Source organism: Rhizophagus irregularis, chromosome 23 (genome assembly GCF_026210795.1).
Source record: "Rhizophagus irregularis chromosome 23, complete sequence".
Taxonomy (NCBI): Eukaryota; Fungi; Glomeromycota; class Glomeromycetes; order Glomerales; family Glomeraceae; genus Rhizophagus; species Rhizophagus irregularis.
The window spans coordinates 3590144-3615300 of NC_089451.1; the positions used below are offsets into that span (position 1 = coordinate 3590144).

The 25157-nt window shown below is 30.0% G+C and overlaps 6 protein-coding genes across 6 annotated transcripts; 3 read left to right on the forward strand and 3 right to left on the reverse strand.

Moving 5' to 3' along the window:
• Positions 1–5973: 5973 nt before the first annotated feature.
• Positions 5974–6585, reverse strand: OCT59_015719 (uncharacterized protein; the record flags this gene model as incomplete). Its single annotated transcript, XM_066140223.1, has 2 exons — positions 5974–6285; positions 6376–6585. The coding sequence occupies 2 exons, from the start codon at positions 6583–6585 to the stop codon at positions 5974–5976; spliced, it is 522 nt and encodes a 173-aa protein (XP_066003023.1).
• A 2028-nt stretch (positions 6586–8613) lies between these two features.
• Positions 8614–11380, forward strand: OCT59_015720 (uncharacterized protein; the record flags this gene model as incomplete). The annotated part of the gene is made up of 7 exons (XM_066140224.1): positions 8614–9418; positions 9762–9877; positions 10019–10117; positions 10207–10353; positions 10552–10764; positions 10840–11205; positions 11276–11380. 7 exons carry the CDS (start codon positions 8614–8616, stop codon positions 11378–11380), a joined length of 1851 nt encoding a protein of 616 aa, XP_066003024.1.
• A 1857-nt stretch (positions 11381–13237) lies between these two features.
• On the forward strand, positions 13238–13860 carry OCT59_015721 (uncharacterized protein; the record flags this gene model as incomplete). The annotated part of the gene is made up of 2 exons (XM_066140225.1): positions 13238–13538; positions 13607–13860. 2 exons carry the CDS (start codon positions 13238–13240, stop codon positions 13858–13860), a joined length of 555 nt encoding a protein of 184 aa, XP_066003025.1.
• Positions 13861–14462: 602 nt separating this feature from the next.
• OCT59_015722 (uncharacterized protein) lies at positions 14463–14962 on the reverse strand (the record flags this gene model as incomplete). The annotated part of the gene is made up of 2 exons (XM_066140226.1): positions 14463–14621; positions 14783–14962. 2 exons carry the CDS (start codon positions 14960–14962, stop codon positions 14463–14465), a joined length of 339 nt encoding a protein of 112 aa, XP_066003026.1.
• A 481-nt stretch (positions 14963–15443) lies between these two features.
• Positions 15444–17163, reverse strand: OCT59_015723 (uncharacterized protein; the record flags this gene model as incomplete). The annotated part of the gene is made up of 4 exons (XM_025329470.1): positions 15444–16150; positions 16226–16537; positions 16866–17053; positions 17138–17163. The coding sequence occupies 4 exons, from the start codon at positions 17161–17163 to the stop codon at positions 15444–15446; spliced, it is 1233 nt and encodes a 410-aa protein (XP_025168742.1).
• An 815-nt stretch (positions 17164–17978) lies between these two features.
• On the forward strand, positions 17979–19090 carry OCT59_015724 (uncharacterized protein; the record flags this gene model as incomplete). Its single annotated transcript, XM_066140227.1, has 3 exons — positions 17979–18201; positions 18283–19010; positions 19079–19090. The coding sequence occupies 3 exons, from the start codon at positions 17979–17981 to the stop codon at positions 19088–19090; spliced, it is 963 nt and encodes a 320-aa protein (XP_066003027.1).
• Positions 19091–25157: the final 6067 nt, after the last annotated feature.

Consider the following 25157-nt stretch of genomic DNA (forward strand, 5'->3'; position numbering starts at 1 on the left):
CAAAATTCCAAAAAAGGAAATTTTACTTCTGACGAAAAACGAAAATTATTTATGCAAATGAGTTACACAAATTTCCAAAAAAGAAAATGATATTCATGTCACGTGACACTAGCAGAACTCCACTATAGCGGAAAATTTTAATTTTCTACTTAAAACTGTATATAATAACAATACTTGAAATTTTAATGTGTAATAAATAATAATATAAATATTATATAATATACTTATGCTTAAAATTTTATATTTCTAACATTTATACAACTATATTAATTAATAAATAATTATTATACTAGTTAAATAAAAATAGTAATTCCTTTATTTTTATTAATTAATTAAAATTACACATAATAATAATGCTTAAAATTTTAATATGTAATTTTTATGCTTTTAACCTTTATAGTTTATACAGCTGTATTAATGAAAAAAAGTTTAAAAATTTCTAATGATCATTAAAAATGTATATTTATTTGTTTAAAAGTTACATATTTGCATAAATTATGAATTTAAAAATACTATACCTTTAACTTAAAATTTTACTAAATATTATTATTCACCTTAGGTTAGTAATGCAGAAGTTGTGAAATATATTGTTCAAATTAAGCAGAAGGTTCATACAATAAGAAATAAGCCTATACAAATTATTTAAGATATTATAGTAGTTAGAATATTTCAAGAATATTATTCCTATATACTATTTTCTAACTCTTTTCGTTCAAAGATTTAATGTGTTAGAAAATCAGAGATACTCTTACAATTTCTTGAAGAAATTAATATTCCAGATTTTTTTCAGTTTACTTTTAATGAAGATAGATTTTTAGTAAGAAATTTTATAATTAGTAAAGATCAAATTTTATTATTTACTATACAAACAAATATTCAGCACTTGTTTTAAGCTCTATTTTAAATGATGGATAGGATAGGACCCTGAACATTACTAAAAAAAACTCAGATTTGAATTTATATAAACTTTATAATTAATTTCTGTTTTAATTTTTAAATATATAAAGTTAGTTATATATAGATTTTAGTTTCAAATTTTGCTATCTTAGGATTCAGTAATTAGATTTTAATAATCTTTAGTTTGTTAAATTCGTCTCAATGAGATGAACATTTTGATATATAATTCATCTTTTTAGGTATAATATTGACTTAGATATCACATTTTAAAATTTTAGTTATACAAGATCTGAGTTGGTTTAATAATGTTTAGGGTCCTGATAGGACTTTTAAGACAGTTCCAATAATATTTAGCTAGCTATATACAATCTATGCACTTGTTGGACAAGATAATTCTAAAGTTTTTCCTCTTGTTTATTTATTAGTAACTAGTAAATCAGTAAAAATATATAGATGCTTATTTGAAGAATTATTTGATTTTGCAATAGAAAATAGCATTAACTTATAATTCTCAATAATTTTAACTGATTTTGAGCAAGCATCAATAATTGCATCCTGTTTTATATTTTTTAGTATTTACAATAAAAGATATTTCTTTCACTTAGGATAGTTAAGCGTAAAAAATCTAATCATATGGACTTGTTCATTACTAAATACGAAAATGATAAGCAGTTTAGTTTAATGCTATATCACTTGTTTGAGATGCCTTCAGAAATAAATGAAGTTGTTAAATAATTTGAAGAAATCTATGTGTATGAAAAGATACGTTAATGCATTTTAGAAATAGTAATACTATTCATTTAGATTTTTTATTTCTGTCACAATTGTAGTCAATATATAATTAGAATCTGCTTACTTATAAGATAGGTCACCCCCAGGCCTAAGGTAAAAATCATATATAAAATTCTTTGCAAATCCTACTATAAAAAGAAATTTTATATTATATTATTATAGTTTTTTTCTTTTTAACTAATTAACTAATAGAATTTTAAAAAAAAGTAAAGTAAAAATCATTAATAAAGAGTCAATTTTCTATAGTGACCTTTATTATAAGTAAGCGAAATCCTATATGATTCTATTAAAATAAAAATTCTATAAACTCAAAATATTGCAAAAATCTGACATAAGTGTTAGAATATTTTACTTGGTCAAAGCTATATAGGTTTAATATTATGATTAAATAATTACAAAAAAAATAACAGAGTGTTAAATTACAAATTGAATGTATTATTCATGATGAACAAAGATCATCAACAAAAAAAACCTTAATTGATAAAGAGAAAAGAATTATAACAATTTGCAATAATAAAAAAAACTGCAGAATTACACATAATCTTTATTGTAATTTCTAACTAATAATTTAAATTTGGATATTAGTTATTTTTATATTACTTTTAATATTGCAAGTTAATTTTATTAATACTAATAAAATTGAATAAAAATATTTATAAAAAATTATATTTTAATATATGTTTTGCAAATTTTAAGTGATTTGAAATAATTAATATTTTGTAAAAGTAATATAAAATTAAATAATTAAAAGTAAAATTTAACTTTACATTGAATAGCAATACTGAATTTGAATATTAATTATTTGTTTTTGTAAAATATTAAGTGTCAGAATTTTGGACTGTTAGGATTTTATAAATGTCAGGATTTTCAATTTCAGAATTTTGACAGTTGGAATTATATAGTGTCAGGATTATAAATTTCAGGATTTAGGATAAGATCCAAAAAAATATTTTAGTTAGTTTAAAAATCAAAGCTCTATTATATTTTTTATTAACTAATATATTGTAAATCAATTTGCTAAGAAAATATATTTTATGACAATCTGTTAAGAAAATATAAGTTTTATGACTCATGCATTAAATAAGTAAATCAAAAGTTTATCATCCTATAAAAAGTATTTATATTTAAAATATAATTAAAAACTTTTTAAAATATATTTAAAATATACTTAAAATATATTTAATTTAAAAATTGCGAAATACTTATAATATACTTAAAATGTATTTAAAATTATCTTAAAATATATTTCGAATATATTTAATTTTTGCCCAAATACTTAAAATATACTTAAATTATATTTAAATTAAAATTTAAGTATATTATAGATATATTTTTTACATACTTAAAATATTCTTATAATATATTTTATAATATATTTTAAGTATATTTTAAGTACACTAGTCGAAATAGGAATATTCGACCTCTAAAAAATTCAGCCTAAATTCGGCCAATTTTAAAAAAAATTGACCTAAATTAGTAATGATATACAATTCAATCTATATTCGACTCTGATTTGATCCTGCAGAATAATGGTCGAAATGCGTATAATAAAATTAAACTATATTCAACCTAACAGAATAATGGTCAAATATAAAAAATAATGGCCGAATTGCATGCTTTTTTTATTCACTTTTCTAGATAAAATAGCGGTTATACTATATTAATAATATTAAATATAATAAAAAAATAATTTGTTAAAAAATGTTTTGAAATTCGAATTGGTGTAAATACCAGTTCGAATGTTATATTAAATCAACGCAAATGGAACTTTCTATTTATAGGAATAACGGCTAAATATTCCCTGGCATTAGATTGATCCGATTTTTTGTATTTTACAGGTATAAACTGACCTAAAATGTTGTGTATCAGGATTATATTGTCTCTACTGCTTGGGTAGAAACTATCTTCCCATAATTCGACGTTGCAAGTTTCGACATCATCGTCAATACTGAAATGGAATCGAGATGTCAAATTTGCCAGTTTGTACCATTTGATGTAAGCCAATTTGTGTGTCAAATTACGGGAAGATAAATGAACGCTATGTTCAAAAAAAAATTGGATTTGACCTGGGTAAGTATCAACGCTATTCCCATCACGATTAATAAATTTAGCTAAGACGAATGAGCTCTTAATATGTCGTGTTGCAGCAGATCCAAAAGTTTCTGCACAGATTTGACATCTTCCATATCGATTCGCTCTGTTGATAATGATCGTTAAATTGGGTAAATTTTCCGTGAACGGTTTTCTGAATATAGAATCTACATATGTATCCTCGTAATATTCGATAAGTAAATCGTAGATTTGTTTCTCAAGATGAATATCTTTGGATTGCGGTGCTAAAAATTTATCCGGAAATTCCTCACAACCAGTAATTGGTGACTCTGATATATTTCTAAAATTCATCAAAAATCGATACATTTCATCTGTTGGAAATTCAGAAAGAGAACCGACAGAAGGTCATTTATCGAGTAATTTGAGTCCTATTACTTCTGAACTTGAACTATTAATAATATCATTTATTTGCGCTTCGGTCATCAATCGACGCATTAGTTCAAGTTCGATTTGGCGGGCTATTAGGCAAAGATCCTAATAAATAATTTATTATTAATCTTTGCTAAATGAAATAATATAATTCGAAAAATCAACACAATTAAATTTGAATTACCTAATAAGCCATTCATTCGTTCAAAGCTAAAGCACCAGAACGAATACAGAGGTCCGTAATCGTAAGAGCACTCGCATAGATGTAATGATAGGTGGAGGTTTGGCGTTATTTTTTCTTCGCCATAGCATTCTTTGATCAATTTAATTATCTTTATCAAAAGTTTATGGGCTTCTTTCATATCGTTAATCTCCACAATTCGTCTAACCAAAATCGTACAAACTCTTACGAAATACGTAAGAATTTTGCGATCTTTACCCGGAAGATGATTCCATAAAGCAACAGTGGCATATATTAGGAAAAAGTTGCGCCATTGGTCAGCGGTAAAGTTAGAAAACCCTTCACCACAATGGATTTTACCAGGAATTCGTCCCAAATCTGATGGTACTTTAAATTCGTCCATTTTCTTTTGAATTGATTGAAGATCTTTTTCTGTTAATACACCTTCGTCAATCCATATTCGTTTTGTTATCCATTTAGCGATTCCTAGAAAAAGGCAATGCATCAGATCTACAACAACAAAACGAATCGGATCAAAATATGGCAGTCTTAATATTTCAGACCACCTTACGCCATTCTTTTTGACGAATCTCTCTCTTTCTGCGTTAGATTTGCATCGTCGCCATTCTAAAGCCTTTTGACAATGCTCGACTGGATCTTTCATGATAAACCAGTCGCTCATATCCGCCATACCACCAAAATTGCGATTATTGACCCTTTTTTCACATCGATGGCATGATGCAAGGGCAGAGATGTGCCCGCATAATTTTCGAACTCCAGGAATATCGCATGAAGCAATTATTAATACTGCTCGAATATCTTTGCCATTTGGACATTCATAAGTGCGATTAAGAATCACGCCTTCCCAAAGTGATTCTAATTCCGTGATTATTGGTGAAAGGTAATGATTTACTCTATGTAATTTAACCTCATTGGACCCCGGTAATATGCTGAGTATAAGCATATTTTCAGGCTTAAATCAAACATCCCGAGGTAGATTACATATTATTGCGTATATTACACCTGTACTGTAAATCGTTCCTTCATACGGCTGGAACCAATCCAAATTTATCATTAATCCTAGATGAGTATCAGCCTTGTCCGGTCGGAAAAAGTTATTTGACCCTTGTTCGTTTGATTCCTTAAGATTTTGCCAAATTTGCCCGTCATATATGTCTGATAAAACATTATCAATTACTGAACGACGAGTCTAATGCCGCAATAATTCTTCAAATCCTGGTCGCTTGAACATACTAGAAAGCTGCTGTTGTATACTCGAGACTGGATAAATTAATTCAGGAACAATTGATATACTATTATTTAAAGAAATTTTCTTTCCTAAAGGAGTTTGACATTGCTTTAATCTCTTTGTGGCCGAATTTGGAAATTCGACATAGCTGCATTTCATAATAGTATTATCATCATTTGATATTATATCCTCTTTTTTGTATAATTTGTGGCATTTTTGGCAAGCTGCAAATTGCGTAAATCGATCGATAAGTCCTAACGCTTTTCTTAACATATATAATGAATTTGGAAATGATTCGGGATTGATATTTTTACACACTTTCAATATTATTTTAATAAATTGTATTAATTCTTCAATTGCGGTATTTGGTATGTTATGACTCGACCTGAACTTCATAATCCATATCAAAATCCCCCTTAATTAGTTCATCTGTTGGTAATTCTGAAATATTCGGTGTGTCTGAAATATCTGGTATGTCGAACATAGGATGAGAATAATTCTCAAAATTACTTGAAAATTCGTTATCATCATTATTAGGAGAATCTTCTTGTGCCGAAGATTCACTAGTGTAGATATCATCCGTGTCATATTCAGTTGATTCAGCGACTTGCTCAACTTCAGTAATATGACGAAGTGTGCCTGTTTTTGACCTTTTTTTACGTGGAAGAAATACATATTGTTGTTCCTCATACGTATCATTATCAGAATATGTATCAATAGATATTGTCGTATCTTGTGGTTCTACTAACGGTATTGTCGTATCTTATGGTTCTACTAATGGTATTGTCGTATCTTGTGGTTCTACTAACGGTATTGTCGTATCTTGTGGTTCTACTAACGATATTATCGTATCTTGTGGTTCTTCTAACGATATTGTCGAATCAATCAGTTCTACTAACTCTTGAGACGTTGGAGCCTTATCGGAATTTAATGATTCTAAAGAATTCGTTTGCTCGTGTCTCTCCTTTGTGTGCGGATCAATCATTTTCCCATTACAATTGCTGCAATAGCACGGAACTTTTGATTTTAGTTTTCTGGTCGTAAATTCGGCATAAGTTCATTCAGAGGTTGAAGAACTCGGATTATTATATTCGTCCAAGATATTAGCAGCAATGCGTTTTCTTCTCCCTTTATTCATTTTTTGATAAAAGTCAGATATGATAAAGTTGTAATATGTTTTTACGTTGTCACCCCCGTCTGCCACCCGGCGGTAAACAAGCTTCCCTGCTTTAATGTATATTCGTTCTTTACGAAACATTAATATTCTTGCTTGGTTTAGTTTTATTACTACTTAACTTTCAAATTGCGATAGCTCTCGCCACGATATTTCATCCATTATCTTCTTTCAAAATACGATAGTTCTCTTTACAAAAGTTTATATTTTATTCATTTCATAATTCTTGTTATGACACTAAATTCACCATGAATTTGTCCAATTAAAATTAATTAAGCGAACATTACAGTAAAGTTTAGGGCGAACCTATTACCTTTAAAATAACATTACGCTTTACTAATAATTAATTAAACAAAATTACTTTTTCATCATAAGAAAATAGTAACAAAAACAATCGAAACAATTAATTTTCATATAAAGGGTATTTTATTTATTCTTCATAAAATTCACAATTAACTAATTTACTTAAAGTTTTACATCGTATCTGACGACTGTGGAATTCACCTTCCATTCCGCTCCTATTTAAACCAACTTTCTTATTCTTTCTTTTCTTACTTCTTATTTCTTTCTAATATTTTATGTTATGTTTTCCCTTTTATGTGCTATCTTATATGCTATTTATATATTATCTTTTCTAATATATTATACTATTTTAATACGCTATCTTTTCTTCAAAATAATCTTTCAAATATTATGTCATAAAGATATAATCCATCTTTTGCACTGTGCTATCTTTTCTTTAAAATAAAATAATCTTTCAAATATTATATCGTAAAGATCCATCTTTTGTGGCTGCGCTATCTTTTCTTTAAAATAAAATAATCTTTCAAATATTATATCGTAAAGATCCATCTTTTGTGGCTGCGCTATCTTTTCTTTAAAATAAAATAATCTTTCAAATATTATATCGTAAAGATCCATCTTTTGTGGCTGTGCTATCTTTTCTACTGCGTCTCGTCAGCTATTCTTCTACTGCGGCTGCAGTTCATCAATATTTTACATGTTCCTATTTTTTTGTTCCTTTAATTCGCTATCCTTCCTTTTTATATGATTTATCATTTGTGGCTTATGATTACTCCTCCTAATTGTTCCTATTGTTGAACTTGATAAACTGGTTGCTAAACCACATCGATCGACTCCCTACTTGATCTATTGGTTCTCCGTTAATCATTTAATAAACATTACGTCATGTAGATCATTCCTTCTCCTAAAAGTTTATCCTTTCCGGTCAATTTTATCCAATCATGTGACTTTCTATCGTTTGATCTTCTATTCCATATTATTCCTCCATATTATGCGATTACTCCAGTATTTATGGCCACAACGTTGAATAAAATTGTAATTATTAATATCAAATTTTTAGTGATGTCGAATTTTTAGTAATATTGTGATTTTTTATATTCCGTTTTTAAAGTGATATTGATGGTATAATTAAAAAAACTATACGAAAATTGGACGAAATAGACAAAAAATTGAACGAAAATTGAATAAGTATAGGAATTTAAAAATAAAACATACGTATCACCATACTATTTAATTTGATTTAACAGTTTCATTAATTGAAAGTCTAATTTGATGCGAAAGTTTAAGTCTGATTGATGAAAAAGTTTAAGTCTGATTTGATCTGTTTAATTAATTGAAAGTCTAATTTGATGCGAAAGTTTAAGTGTAATTGATCGTTGATTGTTGAGAGTCTAATTTGATACAAATGTTTAAGTATAATTGATCGTTAATTGTTGAGAGTCTAATTTGATAGTAAAAAATAGATATAAAAGGTGGACCAATTTCCTCGTCCGTACAAAAAATCTCTTTCTTTTTTTTTTGAAAAAAAAACCAATAATGACTCGTAAGAAACCATCGAAACCAAATACTTCTCCACCAAATATTGCTGAGTCGTCAACACCAGCACCACAAAATATTGCCACTTCGTCAACACCAATACCTCCAAATATTGCCACTTCAACACCGGCATCACGATCGTTAGCATCAGCATCACGAAATATTGCCACTTCGTCAACATCAACACCACAAAATATTGCTTCTTCAACAGCAACACCTCCAAATATTGCCACTTCGTCAACACCAACACCTTCAAATATTGCCACTTCAACACCGGCATCACGATCGTCAGCATCAGCATCACGAAATATTGCCACTTCAACACTGGCATCACTATCGTCAACATCAGCATCACGAAATATTACCACTTCGTCAACACTAACACCACAAAATATTGCTTCTTCAACAGCAACAGCTCCAAATATTGCCACTTCGTCAACACCAACACCTCCAAATATTGCCACTTCAACACCGGCATCACGATCGTCAGCATCAGCATCACGAAATATTACTTCTTCAACACGTAATATTACCACTTCGTCAACACTATCGACACGTAATATTACTACTTCGTCAACACTAACACCACAAAATACTAATACTACAGTTTCTTCATCTCCCTTTAAACTCGTTATTCCGCCAGATATTTCAGCCTCAATAGGTCGAACTCAATCTAAATCTCAACGAAATTTAACGGCTTCAGATATTATTAAAAAATATCCTAATATTAATGTACCAAAAAGTTATCGTTCACATCATGAAGAAGGAGCACCAAGAAGTGATCGACCAAGTAATGAAGAAGCGGGTAAATCGAATTTGTTATTTTTATATTTTGATATTTATTATATTACATCTGTTTGTTACATATCCATCATGATATTAGACCAACTGAAACCTTATGTTTACTGAATAGCAATATTTAATAAGCATTAAAATTTTATATTTATTAAGCAATAAATGCTTAATATATTAAATAAGTACTAAATTTTAATATTTATTAACCATTTAATTTATTAAACATTTTATTAGTATTTTAAGTAAATACTCAAATGCATTTTACCAATATACCTTATATTTTATAAGTGCTAATAATAAATATTAATAAATTACTTTAACCAACATCATGATGTCCTTATAATTTAAAATAGGTAATTTTGAGTTAGGAAATTTAAAAAAAGAAACTCTTCGACTACAGAACGAATTAAAACAAGAAAAGTCCAAAGTAGCCGGAATGAAACGAAAAATAGATAATTTAGAAGACCATGTTCGTAGGATCGAGGAGGAGAACTCCATGTTACGGGATTTTAATGAAATTTTTAGTAACGAATCGAATGAATTATGTGAAGAAAATAAAGCTCTCTGAGAAGAACTTCAACAATCCAAACAACTTCACATACCTCAAAAGATTATTAATCCTCCGCAGCAATATTCACCAAAACGTTCCAATAAAAGATTAAAATCGAGAGAGGAATCTCCTGATGAAGTTACCGCTACAGATGCAAGAGTAAGAATTTTACAAGACTATTTGCAGCCGAATTGTGTTAATGTATATATACAGCTTTTATTATTTTATTATTTCCTCTTATTGTTTAGGCTGAAATGAAGAACCTCTTGAAAGGTCAAATACCCGAAGAATATCGGTTGGATTATGGTAAGACTTTCAGTGAACAGACAGTAAAGATATACGAAAAATTGATACCTGAATTAAAGAAGTTGATGAGTGGACATTATAATCCGTCGGTAACCCAATTGTCAGACTGGTTACGATCGATGCACAAGCATAAAAGAGATAGACAACAGAAATGACAATCAGGCCAATTAGACAAAGTAGATCGAAAAATGCACGTAAATGCGCGATTGTCCGAAGTGAGGAGTATTTTATTTTAATACACTTCTTTTTTTTTAGTCATTTGAAATTAATCTTTATATATTCGACAGAAAAAAAATAGACGAGTAAAGGCCACAATAAAATTATACGAAAGAAATGATGCCAACATACAGGAATTCGATAAAGATGAATTATTACCAATGCTCCTACAGAATGATTGTCATTCGATTGAGCAATTGAATTCCGAAGACGAATCAAGACAGAAATTGCCTAATAACAAGTGGTTCCTGCATGTATACGATCAGAAATGGCGTTCGAACAAGGTATTAAAGTGATTATTGCTATTAACCTATTTTAATATTTATTCGATATATAAAGTTTATCTTTGTTTTAAATAGTTAAAATACCTATTACGAAACGTATTGGACCCTGAAGCAGAATATATTCAACACACAAAAAAGCAAAGAGAGAGAATTTATGATGATGACATGTATTTTACGTCTAGTGAACCTCTCAAGAATGCGCCCGAATGGGCGCTTGATAAAGCGAAAATGTACGAAACTGATGAAACTAACAAAACAAACGACGTTAGCAAATATGACGTGGCTGATGATATGATTGATGATTTGATTCAATCTTACGAAGATTGTGAGCCAATGGAGTTGAATTTAACGGAGCCATATTCGGATTTCTTGTTAAATTCAGCGGAAATGAATTCGATTAGACCCGAAGATTTGGATGAGATTGGTGAAAGTTCGACGACAGTAAGTTGAATTGTTTTTAATATTTTTACATCGCAAATATCGCTAATTAATTTTGTTTATATCATATTAGCAACAAAGAGCCGAAAGGAGTCGAAAAGGCAAAGAAAAAGCCACAAAAGAAGCAAAAGAAGACAAGGAAATTTATGAAATCTTTGAAACCGACGAATATTATTAGTATATTTTATATTTCTTTTTTTTGGTTGGTTTATTGGGTTTATTTTTTATTATATGGTATTATTAGTATATTTTATATTTCTTTTTTTGGCTTAATATGGTTGGTTTATTGGGGTTTATATATTATTATGTACATGGGTTGATTTATATAATTATATTACTATACGTCAATATATATAAAATATAAAATAAACTGGTTTTATTTGCTTATACTATGCTTTATTATTCGTCCTTGAAAACTCTATTTATCAATAATATTCGGTTTACATATAGTAGTCGAATATGGTTTTTTTTTTTAGGGTCGAACAAATATGTAATAACGTCCTAATATAGGTCTAATTTTAGCCAAATATCCTTTCTGAATTTGAGTCTAATTTTAGCCAAATATCCTTTTCGAATTTGAGATGATTGGCACCCTAAATGCGCCTGAAAATTCGACCTTAATTTGACACAGGTTAGATCGTCATTCGACTTATATTCGACCTGGTCAAATTTAGGTCGAATTGTCCTATTTCGACCAGTGGTATAATACTTTTTATAGGGCATATCTTTAAAAAATGAACTATTTTCTAACTTTTTTCATGCCTCTATTCATATTTGATATCTATTTTCATGAAATTTACAATTACTTCTATATTTTATTAATATCAATAGTTCATATTCTTTAAGTATCAAATGAACATTATCTAATGCAATTTCTAAATTTGAAACATCATCTTTCTCTGAATTAGAATAATTAGCCATTTCAGTTTCTACTTTTTATTGACAGCTGAATATGCTCTATTTCACAAATTAGCATCCAACTGACCTCTTAAATGTCTATTAAAATAGCTTATATAACCCCTATATAAAATCAGGATATTTTTTGTTTTTAGGTTGTTTAGTAAACTTTTTGTGAGAACAATGAGATTTTTGCTAATGGTTCTTTGTTGTTTCAAAAAATTGATGTTGCCTTTTAGATTTTTCAAGGATCCCATATATTCATTAAAGTTTTCATTAAGAATGTTTTACTTGAGGTCTTTAAAAAGTACTTTATTCTTATCACATCTTTCTTTAAAGTATTTAGTGATGTTAGAGTCTTGTTGAATCGACCTATTCAAAGTTTTTATTGCTACAAAATTAAATAATAAATAATGAAAAGCCTATGATTTTGGTAAATAAGTAAAGTTGAAAATTTTACCTACCTTTTAAGAGATTTTCTTGGTCTTTGTACTTCTTATCATCTCATATACATGCATTTCCAACCACCTTATCAGATCCAACTTGCACATAAGCATTAGCAACTTCCATAATTATTAGAAAAATTTAAGAAGACTATTATTTTTATAAAGTTTGTAATAATGAAATTGATACATGCCAAAAAGAAAAAAAAACTTTGAGTGACTGATAGAGATAGACTCTAATACAGAAATTTGACAAAAATTCATAAGCATAAGCATAGTAAATTATCAGTACATGAAAAAAAATGATTAGATATTGATTCTCCAACGAATTCTCATTAAAAAATGTTACGTAATTTTTAGGTCGTACAAATGAGAACATTAAGTTGGTAGTGCAATACTCACAATTAGTAAATTAACTTGTATTGATTACATTGTCATTTCCATAAAAAAAAAATTCTGGTATGAAATAGGCAAGTAGCCTAATACGTAAATCATAACATTTCCCCACACTTAGTCAAATACGGTTAAATGTACGATTGAAAAATTGCGTAATAGTTAATTCATTTTTTTAATAAATACTCCTTTAGTGATTAATTCTCATCATATTGATCATTATCGGCTGATAAATTCTACTTTATCAAAACCACTTAAAGCGTCAATCAATGATGCTGTGCCCATAATACTTTTTCCAAACGATGTCATCAGACAAAAAAAAATCGAAAAAACAGAAAAAAAAGAAAAACACAGTTCCCAAGGACGTTCAAGCTATCAATGTTGGTATTTCTTCAAAAAGTATAGAAACATCGTTCCTCCCGTTCACAGGAAAAACATATATATTACGAGTATTGTTTTGTAAAGAAGCAACTCATGTTATTAACAAAATAGTTTCTATGGAGGATGTTGAACTTACTGACATTGTTCCATCTTCGAAAGAAGACGTTCAAATTAGCAATGTTGGTCCATTTTCAGAAGAGGACTTTCAAACTATTAATGTTGGTATTTCTTTAAAAAGTAGAGAATTATCTACAGTAAAGCTTGTATATTACGAGTATTATTTTGTGAAGAAGCAACTCATGTTATCGACAAAATAGTTTCTATGGGGGATGTTGAACCTACCGAAGTTGCTCCATCTTTGAAAGATGATGTTCAAATTAACAATGTTAGTACTTCTTCAAAAAATAAAGGAAAGTCCAAAAAAATAGCATCATCTCTTAATGACAAATCAGTTTCTATGGAGGGTGTTGAATCTACCAAAGTTTCCCTAACTTCAAAAGATAGAGAAGCTTCTTCAACTACTCCAAGCGTTAACACAGGTTGAAAGCTGCCAAATCGGGGACCATCTAGGCTATCCTAAAAGGACCTAGATGGTCCCCGATTTTTTTTATTTATTTTTGCAGGGTACCCGATTGGTAACTATAAAATGGCCCCAATCATGCAGGGTAAGGTTATCAATAGGGTACCTATTCGTTCGCAACTGGATATCAATAGGATTGACCTTATTGTTATCCAGTTTTTTTTATTTACTTGTTAGATTAACCTATTGTTATCCATTTTTCTTATTTAGAAGCTTACTGATTGATGTCATTTTGGTTAATTGTATCAATATATACACATAATTTATTAAAAAGTAATCAATAGGCTATGTCTGATTGTAAAAAAAATCAAAATATAGAATCAATACATGCTTTCGATTGATTCCAAATTGCTACTTAATTTATCAATTTATTATATCAGATTTATATTACACGCAATTAATTAATTTCAATTTATTATATATTTAGATGTAAAATTAGCAGAATGTAATATTAATACTACTAGTCTAAAATATTCTATATGACTAATATATTATGATAGTTAATTAAATTTTATATAAGAATTTTAATAAGAATTTTATTTGACATTATGGATCCCTTCAACCGATTATAGTTTCTTTCTTGAATGGTGTCCAATATCATCATCATCATCATTTTCTCTATATTTCTTTAACTCCCCGGTTATAATCGATAACATCGATCCTTTGTATCCAGATCTCGTCCATCGAGGTGCGTTTAATGGAGCAGTTTCCTCCCCCAGAGCATACTGAGAATTATTGAAAACTTATTTTCGTCTTCTTTTATCAACTGTTTGCTAATAAAATAATACGTCCAAATAGTCTTTTAAAAACATTCGCAACTAAAAAATACAATCAGATTACCAAAGTAGCTAATATAATGTACAATTTGCGAAAATTATTTACTTACGCAATCGCTTCTCCACTTGATATCTCGTATTACAATACGATTTTCATTTGAATCATTGTCCGAATCAACTTCGGACTCCTCCGGACTATAATACGCATTTTCTAACATGATTGGATTGAGTTCCGATTTCTTTAACTTTGAGACAATTGGATCGTCTAATAGTTGTAAATGTCTGACCATGTTCGTTCATCTTATTCGTTTCTATTCTCTCAATTTTAATGGCTAATTAGCTAATGTTTCATAAATAAACTCAATTAATATAATATTACCTCGCTTCAGCGTGAATTGCCATGTTTTCTTTTGGTTTCTTCAGTTCGCTCAGATTCGGATTTCTCTTTTTTTAATAAATCTTCTCTCTGATGGCGGTGGCACTGATGAATCATTTCGTATAGCACACCTTCGCTAACCGGATACGCGTTGGTATCTAACACTTTGAATAGAGCGGGAATGATTATTTTCGTTACCAGATCCTTCTGCGACTCGAAAGTTTTATTGATATCGAGTTGACTGCCTGTAGGCATTCGTTTGATATTCCATTTTACTTCTCGCTAAATATTTATTTGTGTTAGTTTCATGCATTTAAATAAATTCGAAATTAAATAATTACTTACACGCAAGTTATCTTTCGTATCTTTTGGTAATTCTGTTAAACTGTAATAAGTTACTTTCCTGGAAGCAGCTGGACTAGAATCAGTTTCCAATCCGCTAGTTCTCTCTGAACTTGAATTTGACCGAGAATCTGATCGAGAAGTTGATTGTTTTCGTTTTCTTTGCTTCTTGGACTTCTTAGATTTGGATTTCTTTTTGCTATTCTTGCTATTTTTTTTGGTTGGTGGCTTTCATCATCGGAAGAAACGATCTCAGTAGATTTGTTAGAAGCTTTAATGGAAGATGATTTCTTAGACTTCTCGGGCATCTTGGATTTCTTTTTACTTGGTTGATGATCTTTTTTACCGCTTTCATCATCAGAAGAAACAAATCCAGTGGGTTTTTTCCTAAAATCTTTAATAAATAATGATGATGATGTATCCTGGAGTTTGGCGCTCAATTCTGGTACCTTTGATGTTTGCTCTTTACCGCTCTCATCATCAGAAGAAACAAATCCGGTGGGGTTTTTCCTAAAATCTTTAATAAATAATGATGATGATGTATCCTGGAGTTTAGCACTCGATTCTGGTACCTTTGATGTTTTCTCTTTACCGCTCTCATCATCAGAAGAAACAAATCCGGTGGGTTTTTTCCTAAAATCTTTAATAAATAATAATGATGATGTATCCTGGAGTTTAGCACTCGATTCTGGTACCTTTGATGTTTGCTCTTTACCGCTCTCATCATCAGAAGAAACAAATCCGGTGGGTTTGTTGGAAGCTTTAACAAATAATGATGATGTATCCTGGAGTTTAGTATTTAATTCTGATATCTTTGATGTTTGCTATTTTTTACCACTCTCATTACTATCAGAAGAAACAATTTCAGTGGGTTTGTTTGAAGCTATAATGGATGATAATGATGTATCCTGGAGTTTGGCGCTTGATTCTGATATCTTTGATGTTTGCTCTTTACCGCTCTCATTACTATCAGAAAAAACAATTTCGGTAGGTATGTTGGAAGCTTTAATGGATGATGACGATGTATCCTGGAGTGTGGCGCTCGATTCTGATATCTTAGTTTGATTATCTTCATCATATTTCCTCAAACATTCTAGCAAATATGTCAACCGATTGCTTTCACTAGTAGAAATTTTTGAATTTTTTTCTTAAATGAAAAATTGGTAAATAGTTAGTTCATTAAATAGTTTTATATCGTTAACGAATAGACGATAAAATTGTTGAGGTTTCGTTAAATACTCAGATAATCGTTAACAAACAGACGAAAAAGCGTTAAATAGTTTCATATCGTTAACAAATAGATGATAAAATTGTTGAGGTTTCGTTAAATACTCAGATAATCGTTAACAAACAGACGAAAAAGCGTTAAATAGTTTCATATCGTTAACAAATAGATGATATAATTGTTGAGGTTTCGTCATTATACATAAATATGTTACACAGTACAGAATGTAACTGATTGGAATGAAGCTTACCAATTTCGTAGGCATGCTCCAATTCAGGGGGCAAAACCAAATGGAATGGACCATTCTCCCTTTCATTGGTATGACTTTGGATGCGACTTTTGGTATTTGATCTGGTACGACTTCTGCCAGTTCGATGATGTGATCTGGTTCGGCTTCTGCTGGTTTGACGACTTTTAGTATGTGATCTGGTACGGCTTCTGCCAGTTCGATGATGTGATTTTGTTCAGCTTCTGCTGGTTCGACGACTTTTAGTATGTGATCTGGTATGGCTTCTACCTGACCTATCACTTTTATGACTTTGTTCCATAATAAAAGATTATTGTAAAAGAATTATTATTGTATCAAAAATTAACAAACGAGAAAAAGGGAGAATTTTTTTTTTAAGAAAAAATGGCCTTTTTATGTCTATTTTTTTGATCAGTTTATATTTTGATCAATTTAATTACTCTGGATATACTATTAAGCTAACTTATACTATTAAACTATTTAACTTATACAATTAAACTATTTTCCAAATAAATTGAGTGATATAATCTAATATTATACTAAACTTTGCCAATTTCAAAAAAAAATGGAATAATTAATCCAATACTATACTGAATTTTGCTTAATTTTCCAAACAAATCGAATGATATAATCTAATACTATACTGAATTTTGCTTAATTTTTCAAAAAAATCGGAATAATTAATCCAATACTATACTAATTTTACTTAATTTTCCAAACAAATCGAGTGATATAATCCAATACTATACTGAATTTTGCTTAATTTTCCAAACAAATCGAGTGATATAATCCAATACTATACTAAATTTTGCTTAATTTTCCAAACAAATCGAGTGATATAATCCAATACTATACTAAATTTTGCTTAATTTTCCAAACAAATCGAGTAATATAATCCAATACTATACTGAATTTTGCTTAATTTTGAATAAATCGGAATAATTAATCTAATACTATACTAAATTTACTTAATTAATATGAATTTTATACCGATTGATTAACGTAACAGCGAACTTTCAGTATTAAGAAAAATTATTGAGTCAATTCCGATATAACGCGTACCGATTCTATCTTGAATAATAAGTTATAATCTGATATATTGCAATTGATAATAATATGCCACCAAAACCTGCAATCAAACCCAGAAAAAAAGTCTCATGTCATTGTGATGAATGTAACGGAAAATTAGTTGATCCAAGAACAAAAGTAAAACACGAGGCTGAATATGAGCAGATGAATCGTTCATCAAGATCTACAAAGATCAGTAAATCAGTATCAAAGCGAGTTCAAATAGACAATAATGATGATGAAACTTCAAACGCATCTTCAAGTTCATCGGGTTCATCAAGTTCATCAACATCCGAATCATAAGAACCAATTCACATCCCGACTAAACGAAAAAGAAAAGAGAAATTTAAAGCAGTGGAATCGGCTGTTAATGATGTATTGATTGATGAACTTGATAACGAAGATACTGGCTTCAACTCACCAATTGATGACGACCAAAGTGAAGACTTGAATAATGAAACTTCTGATGATGAACGATTCGCTGCTCCCGAATTAGAGGATTTTGGCGATGATGAAGATTTCATGTGTGCTGATTCAGATGTAGAATTTTCTGAATCTTGGATACTTATATGGATATTTAAGTATCAATCAAGATTCCGTCATTCCAAAGTTTCCATATCTTCCTTGATTGGATTCTTTAGCCAAGTATTGAAAGATGCTGATCCAAAAAGATTTGCTAATTTCCCATCCTCATCCTATTCTGCAAAGAAATTGCTACGCATTAACAAGGAAACAAAAACATATGCTGTGTGCCCGAAATGTAACAATCTGTATAAAATTGGGGAAATTTTAGGACAAAATGAACAAGTAACGGAAGCGTCACCAGGACTCAAGTGTAGTCAAGTTGAGTTTCCTAAACATCTGATGAAAAAGTATAGGGAGGTTTGTGGAGAGGAATTGCTAAAGAACGTTCCAGTAAATAATGGTTATATAAAGCGTCCTCGCATAGTATTCCCTATGCCAGATTTAAAAACACAAATTTTTACTATGTATCAACGTCCTAATTTCGAACAAAATTTAGCAAAATGGGCAAATCGGCATGTTAACGGAGATATATTAGCAGACATTTATGATGGAGAGGTTTGGAAAACATTCAAGTCAGATGATACCTTATTTTTTACGTCCGAACTCGCTGATTCCAATCTAAGAATAATGATTAACCTCGATTGGTTTCAACCTTTCGATCGAACAATATATAGCACGGGTGTGATTTATGGGGTAATATGCAATCTTTCTCGTAAAATCTGATTTAGACAGGAGAATATGCTAATCCTAGAACTACTTCCAGGACCGCACGAAGTACATTCAGATAACATAAATCATTTTTTATCGCCAATTGTTACGGAATTACTCAAATTTTGGACAGGAGTTATTATAAAAACGCTGAATAATCCAACTGGCAAAACAGTACGAATGGCAATTATCGCGATATTTCTGCTGCAAGAAAATTATGCGGCCATATATCAGCGTTGGCAGCTTGTCATCAGTGCTACAAATGAGCTAACAATGGTAATTTTGGTAATTTCGATGATATGACTGATTGGTTTAAACTAAGGGATTTAGAAGATTTCCGACAAAATGCTATTGCATGGCGTAATTGCAAAACAAAAGATGAAAGAAATCAGCATGTTTCAAATAATCTTGTTAGGTGGACAGAATTGTTAAGATTACCCTACTTCAATCCAATCAGACATTGCGTCGTAGACCCAATGCATAATTTATTTCTCAGAATTGCCAGCTGGATTGTAAAACGTTTATGGATTGATAGAGGAAAAATATCTAAGGACGATCTTAAAATTATGGAAAAACGAGCAGAAACTATTAAACTGCCAGCCGACATGGGTCGAATTCCAAATAAAATATTGACAGGGGAAGGTTTTTCTGGATTCACTGCTGATCAGTGGAAAACCTTCATTTTGGTATATTCAACACCAATAATGTGAGATTTGCTATCAGTGAATGATCGTGAAATTTTAGGAAATTTCGTAAGAGCCTGTTCCTTGTTGGTTTGCCGAATCATTAATACCAATGAAATAAATGAGGCCCATAACAGATTGCTCAAAATTGGTCAACTCATTGAAGAACATTATGGTGAAAATTTAATTACACTAAATATACACCTTTCTTTGCATATAGCCGAATGCTGTCGTGACTATGGTCCAATATACTCTTTTTGGTGTTATTCGTTTGAACGAATGAATGGGATCTTAGGTAAATATTTTAATAATGAATGTCTCAGATTTTAATTAATATATCATAAATTTGCCCTTTAGGTTCCTATCCCAATTCAAAATGATATATTGAACCGGAATTGCTAAGAATTATTGTGCAGAATTGCAGAATTAATGATCTTATATCTATTCAATTGGGCAACCAGAAGCTTGTTAATGGTCTTAAGTTAATTGAACCTCAGCAAACAACTGGTTCATTAGCGGCATATGATGACCTCGGATCAGAAGAATTGGTGCAGTTCAAACGGATTTTCTGCAGCGAATTAGAAGATACGATCACTGGCAGTGAAATTTATCCGGGCAATTTATTAAGTCCAATTAAAAACCGTGTTGATTTACCCAACAATTTGTATGAACAGTTGATTACTTATTATAATGAAGTTTATGGTGAAAAGATAGATGTTGAATTCAGCTCCATGTCAAATCTGATCAGTCGAGGTTTACAGAATGATTCGTATGTAGTTGTTCAACCAATAATTAATCAATGCGGAAGAATTCGAGTGGCAGCTGAAATTTTTGGATCCGCGCTAGCATCTCGATATAAGAAAAATTCTTATATTTTAGCAAAATTTACCCAAAATAACGAATCGATAGAATTATATCCAGGAATAGTGCAATTTTATTTTGAGCATGTATTGCGACTTCCAACTATTGGTGAAAGAACGCACAAACTTGCTTACGTCAAATGGTACCTACCGGTTAATGATTATTGAATTAGATTTTACTGCCGAGCTGAACAGGACGATGACCGCAGTGTTAATATTGAACTCTGAAAACTTAATGAATTTTATGAAATGTCTCGTGATAGTATAATTCCAATTCATAATATTTATAGCCGGTTTATTCCTACTAATTTTACAATCGGAACAAATAACAATAACAATAACAGCAGATGGAAGGCGAAAACTTATATGGCAGTAGTACCGATTAATAGGAAGTTCCATTTATAATTTCTATTATTAATAAATCGTAATAAATCAGTTATTTTATTTTATACTTGCCAAGTATACTTAGTGAATATTCATATCAAATGTATTGTCAAATATTATAAATTCGGTAAAATAATGTAATATATATGTATGGTATTATTAGACCAACAGATTAATTTATAGCTACCAATCAGTTTATTCCTATTGGATTCAGTTTCACATATAGTAATAAACCAAATGATGACTATTGAATAATTACCTAATTTATTTAAATTAATAAATCCTTTCAATCCGGATAGCCTAAATTTTTACATAGTTATCAATCGGGTATATGCCCTATTGATTACTAATTTTTGGCTAACCTATTAGTTTAATAGTTACCAATAGGATATATGCCCGATTTTTTAGCTTTCGACCTGTGTAAAGAAATCAAAAAGTGGAAGCGAACTGATGTTATAAATTTTTTATGCGAGAAATAAGAAGATCTTGACCTGGATAATGAGGATATTGAAATAATCAGAAAGAATAAGGTAGCTGGTCAGGCATTCCTTCTTTTAACCGAAAAAAATCTTATTCAAAATGGTTTACCTCGTGATCCTGTAAAATCAATCACTTATTTGATTGAAACTCTTAAAGAATATAAGTAATGAGCAAATAATATCCTGTTGATTGTTGCAATAAGAAGTGTAAAAAAATTAAAAAAATTATCTCAGCGGGAATGTTTATAATTGAGGTAATTCTGACTTTTCATTTTATAAGTAACACTAAAGCGTAAATATGAGGAATTACCAGATATTTTAACCGAGATTGTTAGAAGTGCAGTGCGTAATGAATTCTCTTGGTAAACACCTAATAAAATATTGGTATCAGACCTTTTCCAATCAGTGATGAGTAAGGTTGCTTGTCTAAACCTCTTCAAAATCCTACAATTAGTTTCGTCAAAATTTTACTATAGATTTATTATAGTTTTGGCAGAGTTTTGGCAGTTTCAGCATTTATAATAAATTTCAGCAGTTTCGCCTTTCTCCAAAGTTTTGCTAGTTTTTTAATATAACTTTAATATAGTTTCGGCAGAATTTCACTTTTTGGCGAAACGCCATCTTGCCTAAACCCTTAGGTTTCGGCAAGCAACCTTAGTGATGAGAAAAATTATGGATGATGTTGGATTAAAGAATATAGTAGTAAGCACTCTCTTTTTATATTATCTAGAGTGTTTCTTATCACTTATCACTTATTCATTATCAGCATAGCGGACATGCTTTATATCACTTTACCGATCATTTGCCGATCACCTTTTTCTTATTATTAAAACAATTAAAAATTTTAAAAAAGTATCTAGCAAAGTAAATTCCTAACAAAATAAATCAAAAGTGTGGCACCTTAATTGTTACATAACTTAATTAAATAATTTTAATATAATTCTTTAATTTTTGTATACTATATTATTAATATGTGATAATTTGAAATTTTGGCTGATCACCAGACAAAAATTGATGGCCAGAGCCGAATATGCAAGGCCGAAACTTAAAACTTTGCATAAACATTCCTTTTATCATATATAATTTACAAAAAAAATAATACAGGGTTTCGGTCTATAATACAGGTTTTTTGCTTATAGAGAATTTAGCTAATTATTTGTTATTAATAGACTTTTAATAAAAGAACAAAATCTTTTTGTTTAGATCTTGAAAATACAATGGTAAATTATTTATTTTATTTTATTTTGCCATGTATTAAGTAAAATTTTTCCCTGTTATCTGTTAATAAATAATGGACGGCACTTGTATTATGTGATAAGATCACACAAATGATTGACAAATGATCAACAAAATTGTAATAAAATAGGAATGTCCGCTATGCTTTCATTATCTAGCTCTTAGATGAAGATTTCCAATCACTTAAATCCATACCATATGATGCGCTCGAGTGAGAAATGAATATTGCAGAAGATCAATAGATGGATGATGTTGTGACATGGTTTAAGAATGCACTAAATTTACCGAGAGAATTCTATATAATGGATGTCTATATGCAAAAAAACCATCAACAGTATTTGTAAAGAGCTGGCGTAGAGTTTGGAACCGGATGCACCATCCAGTTTTTAAACCGGTTCCACCCGTTTTTTTTACGATTCAGTTCAATCCGGATTCATGCTGCAAAAACCGGTTTGCGTTTAAAGCGAGTGCAACCGGGTGTTCAACCCGGTGTGATATCGAAACTTTATAGTGCCGGCCTGAATTACAAAATTATAAATCACGTGATACCGGGTAAATAGTTTAGCCACCGGGATTTTTATCAGTTATAGAAAATTATGCTACACAAATTCTGGAATTGTGTTACACAAGTTTTGTAATTCTAGCCGAAATTATAAACTCGGCCAATTATATGCCGATCACATTTAATTCTGGCTAAAATTACAGTGTACTGTACACTTGACAAATTCATGCGGGTTGTCAGCAAATAGAATTTTGTAATTTGTCACGTGTCCCGTAAATTTTGAAATCAGTGTAAGCCGGATGCAAAAATGGAAACTCTAATCCAGGATGTAGATCATAGTAGAATTCCATAAGTTAATTGTTAATAATTGAAAACTAGGAACATGACTTCAGATGCGGCTAACTATTACTTTATTATTTATTTATTATAATTAAACAAATATAAAACCGGGTACTAAAATCGGTTTCAACTGGGTTTGTAAAAACCGATTTGAAAAGGGTCGAACTGGTTGCATCTGTTTAAAATCTGGTTTCCAAAAATACAACCGGTTTCAAACTCTAAGCTGGCGTCACATTAACGGGTGGCACAGATATTTCTATTGAGCCAAGTGGGACACCATGTGTCTGGATCGAAACTAAGAAAAAAGTAGAGGGTTTTAATGAGGGTCAGGCCATGGGAGGGTTATTCTTAATAGATAAACTCTATTCTACAAAAGCAATGACTGTCTTAATGGATTGCAATGACTATTGGAACATTTACTACTTCATGACAATAGAAGACAAAAAACAATACATAGTAAAATGCAATATTAGTAATCGTGATATTGCCTTGGCGATAATTAAAGAGTTTGTACTTCAAGAAGAGTCATTTTTTAATGAATTAGTAGGAAAGGCATCACTTATGATGTAAAATTGCCTGAACCTCTTAAAAAGAAAGCGAAATTTCTTGACCATATATCTAGGACAGGATGTCAGATATAGTTGACGATATGTCAGAGCAGGAATTATTTAACATGACGGTTTGTAAAAGATTAATATTGATAAGAGATTTTTGTAGACTGGATGAACAGCCACAGGTGAATCAACTTATTGGGCAGTTCAGTGATAATTATGAAAATCTGCTTCAATGATGTTCACATAACGCAAATATTTGTAGATTGATAGAAGCAAATTTATATTGTATTCTTATAATGACCTTTTAGTCAAAATGTTAATGAAAAATAATACAAAAAAATAAAGTTATACCCATTTTTTTCACTAAGTCCTCTATTTAACAATATTTTCTCACATGTATTGGATTTGTGAAGTCGTGCTAATCAGATCTGCCTTTCAGCCAAAATATTAGGGCTGGTAGAGATCTTGATTTCATTACAGAGGGTAATCAAAGATAAGTATAGGAATCTTATTGCAAATACGTATTAATTATGTTTTTCTAGCCTTTTTTTTGCCGGGTTCATAATTCGAAAAAATTACACAGGACTGATGCACCTTCCCAGAGAATTTCCTGGATCTGATGCATTATGTTTCCTCCCAGGCAACCCACTAATATATTTTATTTTACATCTTTTCTATTAATGGCCAATGTGCATAATTGAATATAATAAATTTATCCATCAGAGCTTTAATTTTAACTTATATAAAATTATGTCAAAAAATAATATGGCGTAGAACCTCTATAATGGGAACTTAACAAAATTTAAATAAAATTTTATTCTATGATTGAATTTTAATTTTATAAAAAGAATTAAACTCTATTTGTTAAAAGGAATTGTTATTTATTTATTTTATTTCATAAAGAGGAGTAATCAGAGATCTATACATTGATAAGCATTTAAATACAAAGAAATAAAG